The sequence below is a fragment of the Muscardinus avellanarius genome (assembly GCF_963383645.1).
Source record: "Muscardinus avellanarius genome assembly, chromosome: 1".
Lineage (NCBI taxonomy): Eukaryota > Metazoa > Chordata > Mammalia > Rodentia > Gliridae > Muscardinus > Muscardinus avellanarius.
The window spans coordinates 224,910,453-224,921,250 of NC_137786.1; the positions used below are offsets into that span (position 1 = coordinate 224,910,453).

The 10,798-nt window shown below is 34.6% G+C and overlaps 1 protein-coding gene across 1 annotated transcript; it reads right to left on the reverse strand.

The window, feature by feature from the left end:
- Window positions 1-2,129: 2,129 nt before the first annotated feature.
- Window positions 2,130-3,053, reverse strand: LOC308279690 (olfactory receptor 5B3-like; the record flags this gene model as incomplete). Its single annotated transcript, XM_080719808.1, has 1 exon — window positions 2,130-3,053. The coding sequence occupies one exon, from the start codon at window positions 3,051-3,053 to the stop codon at window positions 2,130-2,132; it is 924 nt and encodes a 307-aa protein (XP_080575934.1).
- Window positions 3,054-10,798: the final 7,745 nt, after the last annotated feature.

The following is a 10,798-nucleotide window of genomic DNA, read 5'->3' on the forward strand; positions in this document are numbered from 1 at the left end:
AGAGTATATACAATAATGTACAGAACATAATACGTGATAATGATAATAAACTACCATGTCACTAGTTTACATATTTACTATACTGTATTTTAATCGATCATGTGTACTTTTTCAAATTATTATAAAATTACTTAGCTGTAAAAGTTTGCCATGTATGCCAAAAGCATACATTTCATGTTTACTGTGTTATCTCTTGAGCATATAGAGAGGCCTCATGTAGTGTTTCATTATATCACCTAAGTTTTTGTAAGTGCACTCTATGATATTCACACAACGTTGAAATGACCTAATGCCATATTACCCATAATGCTTCCTCCTCCTTAATTGATACATGACTGTATATAATGTTTTTAATCTATTTAAAGATACAACCCATAGAATTTGTAGAAAATAAATGTAATATTTCTGATAAGGTAGCTATTACCCAGAATATACAAGGAATTCAAACATCTTAATAACAACAATAAAAAACAATCTAATCTTTTAAAAGGGCCAAAGATATGAGTAGATACCTCTCAGAAGAAGACATATAAAGAGCCAATGAGCTTGTTAATAAAAATCACAATAAACTATCACCTTAAGAACTGCCATATAAAAAGACTAACTATAAATAGTGTTGATGAGGATAAAAAGAACAGGAAACTCTGCACACTGTCTGTGGGGATGAAAATTAGTATGTCCATTATGAAGAAAAATATAGAAGTTCTTAAAAAATAAAACTACCAGCAATCCTATTCCTGGGTATATAGCTGAAGCTATAAAATCAATATGAAGAGATATGTCCACTCCCATGTTTATTACAACACTCTTTCCAACTCTTAAATGAGAGTAGAAATTATGAAGAATGGCATAAAACCCACAATATGAACCATTCTTCCAGATATTGTAGGACAAATTAATTTTTCTGTGTGCTGACTTCCTCTTCATATCATAACATTAATAAGTAAAATAGAAAGCCCAATCAAAAACTGATTTAAGAGGCTGCTGCAGGATTATGAGAACTTGAGTGAGAAAATTAAAGGCTAATAGAATTAGAAAGCAAAGGTCTCAGGTTATACATATCATGTAACAATTTAGATGAAGACTCCCTGGAGATTATGCACAGTATGTTTATGACCTGGACATGTTTATCTAGTAACCTTCCTGGGTAGAGAAGATAAGTTTAACTGATTAGCAACTATAATGCATCTAGCCTCAAGAAGATCATTGCCGTTCTGTGAATCCAGTTGTGTGCTATGAAACCCCAAGTTATATAATGCCCAGAGTTCTTATTTCAAAGATCTGTAATATTTACATTTAAACACATATAGAATAACATTAACAAAGTTTGAGAACTAATGAGGAATATCTTTAGCACCTGTTTTCCTGCTATTCTTGCACTCCTACTGGACATGGCACATGTGTCAAGCTTTATAACTAACAATCACTTTATGGCAAATTTGTGATATAGATGTACTCAGCATAAAAACATAAAATTTGCTTAATTCTAACCTACCTCAATCTAATATACTCATCTCAATAATTCTGAAGAAATTCTCTCTTCAGAGAATTGTGTTAGTTACTATTATTACAAAGTAAGTGATCTCTTAGTCATTACATGGGTACAGCCAGTAACTCTAGAAATCAGTACTCAAGTAGTAAGTGCTATTGTCAAAATAAATGTAAACAGTTGTTAAATCACCAAGAAAATGTTCAAGATGTATCGGAAGATCCTCAGGATAGTGAAATTTCTTCTTGTGAATTGCCCATTAATGCCGAACACATAAACATGTAGATATCTGATTGGAGCTATTTTTTAAAGTTAATTTATGTGTTTAGCTGATACAAGAGTAGTTAATTTGAATGTTAGTTGTTCATAAAACAATTATTGATGTGAAAGATATTCACATCAATATTCTTCACAAGGATTATGGCGAGCAGCCCTCAAGATATCTTAGACATTCCCTAACTGTAATATCTTTTAGCACACAGTGTTTCCCTTTTGCTGTACAACAGACTTTCCAAACTGAAGATATAGCTTCAGGTACTTAACTTCAATGTGCACTGTAAAATAAAAGTTCCTGAAGAAGATCTGGGAGGAAAGAATTCAGGTATTGTCCATGCTATATTATCAAATAAAATTCTAAAATTCATTTTGCCTCCAACAAAATCTTTGTGAATGTGCTCTTGACCTCCTTGTTCCGCAGGCTGTAGACCAGAGGGTTCAGCATGGGGATGACTATAGCATAGAACACAGAGGCAATTTTGTCAGTGTCCATGGAGTGACTGGAGCTGGGCTGTAAATACATGAAGATAAGAGTCCCATAGAAAATGGAGACTGTGGTGAAGTGGGAGGCACAGGTAGACATGGCCTTTCGATGCCCTGCACCTGAGCGCATCTTTAGGATGGTGGCAAAAATAAATGTATAGGATATCCAGATGACTAGGAGAGCAAAAAAGATGCAGAAACTCACGACATAAATAAGAACCAACTCACTGACATGTCTATCAGAGCAAGAGAGAACCATGACTGCTAGAACATCACAGAAAAAATGATGGACCACATTGGATTTACAGAAGGAAAGACTTAAAGTATCCCCAAGGTGTATGGAGGCATTCAGGAATCCAAAGGCATAGGAACCTACGGTGAGACACACACACACATTTGTTGTCATGGTGGTGACATAATGTAGGGGCTTACACACTGCTGCATAGCGATCATAGGCCATCGAGGCCAATAGGTAATTTTCCACAGTAGCAAAGGCTCCAAAGAAGAACATCTGAGCAGCACAGGCATTGTAGGAAATGATCTTGTCTCCTATAAGGAGCCCAGACATGACCTTGGGGGTGACAGCTGTAGAGTAACAGAAATCCACCAGAGACAGGTTCCCCAGGAAAAAGTACATGGGAGTGTGGAGCCGAGAGTCCAAGAGAATCAACAGGATCATTCCTAGGTTCCCGACCAGTGTGATGATGTAGATGAGGAGGAAGGTTATGAAGAGGGGGACCTGTAGCCCTGGGTCATTGGTGAGTCCTAGCAGGACAAACTCTGTCACTTCTGTCCTATTCTCCATCAATATCTTCAGAGTCACTAGATGCTCCATAGCCATGAGAATAAAAGGACAACACACTAAATACATTTAATAAAAATTGGAAAGTATAATTACAATATTTATTGTTTTATTGTAGTAACACCTGTCTTTCAGTTCTCTAGGAAAATCATAAGCTTGAAAACCAAATTGGGTACATTAAATACATATAGGACTATACACTGTTAAATTTACAGAATGTTAATGGATTGTCTACCCAAGTTACAAATTTTATAATTTATAAAGTAAGGTGTAGAGAATTTAACAACTTAATGAAAATGACTTATGTGGATGAATCTATCTGCCAGCTCATTTCTGAGCTCCATGAAAGCCAACACTTCCACACGTCTCATCTGCCAAAAACTGCTTTAGACACTGCGGATGTAAATTTCTGATTACTTCTCACTACTGTGAGTTTGGTTGGTTGTTACATTCATGTTAATTATGAAGCAAGAAGGTTGAGCAATTTATTCTCATTGGCACTTATATGAATGGGTGGTAATTGGTTATCTCTGCTTTGGATCGTGGCCAAACTTAAGCCCATACTGAGCAGTTCAAGTCTAAGAGTCAAAACTGAATTTAAATCAAATTGAAATAAACTCCATCATTTACCATTTTTTACTTGTCTCCTTCAGTTCCAATTCAATGTTTGGGTTTTCATAGGAAACTGAATGATTAGATGGTAATTTTATCTTATTCACTCTATTTCCCTGTCATTGGGCCAAACAAATGAATAAGCAAAAAACCAGAAGAGTGAAATACATGATCTTTTAAACTACACAAAGGGATCATAATGAATTAATGGGCCCTGAGTTGTATTTTAAACTTTCCCACACAATCACATGCTTATTATCACCAGCACATCTGTGCATGTTGACAAGGATGTGGCTGAAGTCATAATTTTTGATTAGGTTGAGGACTTAATTCTTGAGTCTCCATGCATAGTGGATGTGGTTGTATACCTGGGGTGGTAGGACCTTGTCACCTGCAGAGGCAATTCTGACAGGTGTCACGTTATTAGACATGGCAGACAGAGCAAAGGTCCGTGGAAGAAATGCATATGAGCTCTATGTTTACCACCAGGGAGTCACTGGTCCTAACCTCACTGTCCTGAACATATATTTCCATCTGAAAAAGGAAGACAGTAATGAGACCTGCTTTCAGGTATCATTTTGAGAGTTAAATAACATCATACATAAAAGACAATAAAATTCTGGGTGTTAGCCTCCAGCTGATGAGTGTAGGTACCATGTTATGGTTGGGATGGTGGGATAATGGTCTTTATGATGGCTTGGTCTATATGAATACTGACATGCAGGGCTTCAGTTGTGGGTGAGCTTATTTTGGGGACTTTTCCCCTTCATTTTCCTCTTCTCTCACAAATTTTGCCCACTGAGAATTTCTTTGCTCTCCAGATTTTTCTCTCCATATCCTTGTTTCAAGTATATGATTGCTTGCCCTGCTGTTCCATATGAGTCCATCTTTTATACATTTTCTTTCTTAAAATGAATATATTAGTTTGGGTAAAAGAATCCATTTTTCTTTCTTTTTCTATCTGCCCACATTTCATGAATGACTATACTTTTTCAATGGTATTATTCAAAATGACTACAAGCTGAAACAATATTGTCTGACCATTCAAACATTTTAGTTCTATAAAATAATGTTCTATTTAAAAAATAAAGAATTTATCCATTATATTGTAAAATGTTCTACATATCCCTTACAATTGTGTCTGCATCAGACTGAGGGTACTTAGTTTTTATCATGATTGCTGCTGGCCCAGAAAATATCAGCCAAATCACAGTGACCAAGATTTAAAAGTTCCCAACATATGGGTAGTCTTTGCCTTACAGATTTGCTTTAGTGGCATGATCCATCTTGTAATATATCTCATTATACATTGTTGTGTGATAGTAATATTTAAAATGCTATTTTGTTTCTTTGCTTTGTTTTGAGTTTGAGTCTTGTTATGTTGTCTAACCTGGCCTGAAACTGCTAGACTCAAATGACCCTCTTGCCTCTGTTTCCCAAGTATCTGGGGCCACAAGCATGTGCCACTGCATGCATCTAAATATTTTTTTATTTAAATTAATGTTTTGGTAAATAATATTATGAGTCTTTTCCATGAAGACATTATTTTGGTCAACCTTTTAAATTTTTTATACTGGGGATTGAAACCAAGGGCATTCTACCTACAACCTTTAGCCCCAGGCCCTTTTATTTTGAAAAAGGGTTTCACTAGGTTTCTGAGGGTCTTACTAAGTTGCTAACACTGGTCTTGAACCTGCAATATTTCTGTCTCTGCATCCCAAGTGCTGGATTACAGACTTGTCCATCACCCCACCTACCTGTTGTCCAAATTGTAACATTCAAGTTCACTAATACAACTATGTGTTCTACAAGCAATGATAAGAATATTACACATCTGTGTATGTGTGTGTGTAGGTGTGTGTGGGGTTAAGTAGCATTATTATTCTTACTTTATTAATAAAATTGAGGATTTTAGAAGTCAGTTTCTCTAAAATTATATAATTAAGACTTCTGAGAAAGGCTCACGTCAAGATCAAAATCTATCTTTAATATAATAAAAAATGTATCTTTTGCCAAAAGAATGGTCAACATGTATACACATAGTAGTAAAATTTTCTATGAGATTATGGGGAGAAGTTAAACTGCAGTTCAGAACTTGTTAATTTTTTAGAACTCTTTCATAGTTTATAAAGCAATCACTTAATTTGTATGGATTTTTTTTTTATTTTTACCTCCAATTGTAGGTAAATATACAGTAAAAAGGCAAAAAAATCCCCACTTAATCAGAATGTCATGCATCTTACTTTTTGTTTATATATTGCAGAAAATATGTTTGCATGTTATGTCATGAGAATTCTTAAGCTCCCTATAATGGAAATTCTGACATTCACATAACAGGCTCACCTCAGTTCTTCATAAAGTTGTTGAAAACATATCTATTGTTTTCAAAAGCTCTCAGTAAGATGTGTGCTCCTGCTTTGCATGAATTATACTTTTCACTAGCAATGTGCACGCAACGTAGAAGCTTACCTCTTTTCTGGAAGATAAAGGATATTCAATTCAGAATAGTTGGTTTCATATCATAGAATCATCCATGGAATAGTGAATACATTCTGCTAGAGAAGTTCTCTCTCAGCCTGTGGTCAAAAGACTCCAAGTAATCTATGACATAGAAAAATGGGGGGGTAGTACGTTAACATAAACCAGGGTACACATCTGCCCTTAATTCATTCTGCTTCATTGAAGAGCCTTGCATCTTCTCCTTATTTGCAAAATAATCATGATAAGAAAACATCTTTCACATAATTCTTGGAATGTGTCTGCAAATAGCAAATACTAGAAGTCTGGAAAAGAGCTCATGAAGATGTTATTATTTAAAAGTCAACAAATGAGATTGTTATCTTTGACTCTTTCCCTGACTCTGGTTGAAGGCTCACAGCAAATCCTTCAGTTAGAAGGAGGCCCTTATGTAGTAACTGAGATTATCATTCAGATGAATACATGATATCCAGTGGGACATGGCGTGCAGGTACCTCTTCAGAATGGCACGATGTTGAATCATGTTGCTGTTTCAGAGGTGAATTATGTGGAAACCTGTAGAGAATTGTACTCACTGCAAGTTCTCTGAAGATTTCCCAGTGAGATGATCTGCAGTGTCTGATCCTGCTTTGCTAGGGATGGCAATTAAACAGTCTGTGGGAATCCAGCAAGTTATTTTAATTGTACACACAGTTCTTGTATTACTTGTTATTTCTGACTATTTAAAGATTTTAAAATGAAATCTTAACTTACATATAGTAATATCTACATTTCTTAAGTGTATGGGCCTAACGGTATTTTAAAACGTATGGTCATGTAATCAACACCACAATTACCAAAACCAATTCATCTGAGTTTCTTTTTAATGACTTTTCTCCCTTCTGCTCCTTGGCATCAAGTGAACTATATTTATCCAAGAAATTTTTCCTTTCTTAGAATGTCCTCAGCTATAATTCTAGACCATGTTCTTTTTAATTCTCAGATCCTTATAATCCTAGAAAAAGGGGTCCTCTACCACTATTCTGCTGGTCTCCACATTTTTGTGAAGTCTCTTTCCTTATCTAGTTCTCTCTTTAGCTTTAATATAGAAAAGAAAATATGCAACTTTTGATTTTCTGAGACTGGCTGAGTTTTCCAGGTCCATTCATTTTCCTGCAAATGATATAATTTTCTTCTTTGTGGATGAATAAAACTTTCATTTTGTGTTTATATCATGTTTTCTTTATCCATTCTTCTATTGACAGACACCTAGGTTTCTTTCATAACTTGGCTATTATGAATTGAGATGCTATGAACATGGATATTCATGTGTCACTATAATATGGGTCGTATGGTGGTTCCATTCTTATTTTTTTCAGGAACCTTCATTCTGATTTCCATAGTGGTTGTACTGATTACAATTCTACCAAGAGTACATAAGTGCTCCCTTTTCTGCATTTCCTCACTAGCATTCTTTTTTTTTTGGGGGGGGGGGTCTGGGGATGGAACCCAGGGGTATTTGAAGTCTGAGCTACATACACCCCCTGCCCTATTTTTTATTCTTTATTTTGAATTCTTATTTTTACATTTTATGATTGCCATTCTAACTGGAATGAAATAAAATCTCAGTGTAGTTTTGGTTTGCATTTTCATAATGGTTAATAATGTTGAGCATTTTAAATATTTTTTGGATGTTTTGTTTCTTCCCTTGAGAATTGTCCATTTTCTATTTGTTTATTTATTAATTTATATATTTATTTATTTTTGCATGTTGTGGTATTGGGGATGAAACCCAGGAAAATTCTACTCTGAGTCACATCGATCAGTCCTATTTTATTATTTTATTTTGAAACTGTCTCACCAAGTTGCAGAGGACCTCAATAAATTGCTGAGGCTGGCTGCAAACCTGCAAACCTCCTGTCTCAGCCTGTTCTGGAATTACAAGCATGTGCCACCGTACTCAGCTAATGTTCTTATTTAAATTCTTCATATATCAACCAGAATAATTCTAGAGCTAATAAACAAATTTAGCAAAATAGCCAGATACAAAATCAACTTACAAAAATCAATGGTTTGTCTATAATCAAATAAAATATTCACCAAAAAAGAAATTAAAAAAACAATGTATTTACAATGCCTAATAAAAGGAATACACCTAACAAGAAGGTAAAATTCTTCTAAAATGATAAAATACTGAAAAAAGAAGAATATATAAGAGGATGGAAAGACCTCTCATGTTTTTGGATAGGCAAAATATAAATATGGTCAAAATGGCTATACTATCAATAATGATTTACAGATTCAATGCAATCTCTATCAAAATTCTAACATTATTCTTCATACAAATGAGGAGGTTCCAAAAATTTTTATAGAAAAAAAAGAGCCAGACTAGCCAAAGCAATTCTGAGCAATATGAAGCATCCTTGAGGCATCATATATTGATCTAAAATATATTACAGAGCTAAAGTAAAAAACAAACAAACAAAGCACAGTGTTGGCATAAAAACAGACGAAAACAGACATGTAGCCAATAGAATAGAATAAAAGACATGAAGACAAATATACAGAGATACAGCCAGCTGATTTTTGACAAAGGTGCCAAAACATACTTCGAAGAAAAGAAAACCTTTCAACAAATGATTCTGGAAAAATTAGATATCCATTTGTACAATAATGAGAGGAGACCTCTATCTCTCACCCAGTACAAAAATACACTCAAACTGGATCAAAACCTTATATATTAGACCACATACATTGAAATTATTATTAGAAAACATAAAACCAACTTTCTAACATACAGACACTGGCAGAATCTTTCTCAGTAAGACCCCTAAAAGCCTGGTGTAGTGGTGCATGCTTGTAGTCCCATTACTTGGGAGGCTGAGATAGGAGTGTGGGTTCATGGATAGCCTTAGTTACTTAGTGAGGCCCTCTGCAACTTAGTGAGACACCATTTCAAAATGAAGAATAAAAAATATAACTGGGGGTGTGGCTTAGAAGTAGACTGCCCCTGGATCCAATCTCCAGTAAAATAAACATGAAAAAGACCCTTAAAGCTCAGGAAATAAAACCAAGAATCAAAATGGAAAGCCACCAAACTACAAAGCTTTTGCACAGCAAAGGAAATATTGAAGAGTTTCAAGAGAGAGAGCCTATGGGTGGAAGAAAGTCTTTGCCAGATAATCCTGTGGTAGAGCAATCAAATTTTATTTTGTAATTATTGTTTTTATTTTACTTTTATTGTAAGTCAATCTTTAACACATCTCAAGATATTTCCCAACTACAACTTTGGTTTTTTTTTTCTTCAATACCAACCTATGTTATCATCATCAATTTTGGCCTAGGATATTTTTTTCTTTCCAACAAAAGAAATAGATTTATATTTTCATTTACACAGATACCTGTCGACCCACACTCCCAAGCTGACAAGTGTCACAATCTGCCTTCTGGGTCTTGTGCATGAATTGTCCACCTTCATATTAGAACTTCTCAGCTTTCTTAATCATATAACCTCATTTCTTATAGAGTATATAAACATTTCATCCCTATACAATTATATATTTTAATTTTATAAATAAAATTATATCTACAAATTTATTGTGGCTTATATTTTTAAATATTTTGACATGCATAATAAAACTAATAGTACTATTATAAATTATTATATATGATTGTCTGGAGAACACCAAAATATCAAAAATAATAATAGTGTTATTTTGTTAAGGATTGCATTAAATTGTCTAGGGAACAGAGTCTTAAGAATGTGGGGATTTTATACTTTTATTGGCTCGTTATAATTTCACATTATAGTATATTTAATTGATCCTCTCTTCTCCTACAGTCCCCCTGGACCACATCCCTGGATCCACTGGAGTTTTTCCTCCATCATTGGAAGTCCCTCTGGTATCTGGATTACTCTCTAGCTTCCTCATATGAGAAAACATATGATATTTCACTTTGGGTGACTGGATGTTCTCACTTAACATAATGTTCTCCAAGTTTATCCACTTTCCTGAAAATGACATTATTTTGTTCTTTAATGCTGAGTAGAATTCCATTAGATAAGAAATAGAAAAAGACCTTACAAGATGAAAAAATCTTCCATGTTCATGGATAGACAGAATAAATATCATCAAAATGGACATACTTACAAAAGTGATCTATAGATTCAATGCAATACCCAGTAAGTTACCAAGATCATTCCTTACAGACATGAAAAAAATCAGTCCTTAAATTCATTTGGAACAACAAAAAACCCAGAATAGCCAAAGTAGTTCACAGCAACAAAAACTATGCAGGAGGAATCACAATACCTGACTTTATACCATAAAGCCATAGTAATAAAAACGGCATGGTAGTGGCACAAAAACAGATACATAGACCAGTGGAGCAGAATAGAAGACTCAGAAACAAATCTACACACTTTCAGCCAATTGATTTTTGACAAAGAGGCCAAAAACACACACTGGAAAAAAGCCTGTTCAACAAATGGTGTTGGCAAAATGGTTAACCATATGCAGAAAAATGGAAATAAACCCCACTCTTTCACTCTGCACAAGAGTCAATTCAAGATGGACCAAAGACTTCAAAATTAGACCAGAGACCTTGAGGCTCCTTGAAGAGGGCATAGGTCCAACACTGCAACACATTGGCACAGGTAAAAACTTTCTCAACAAGAC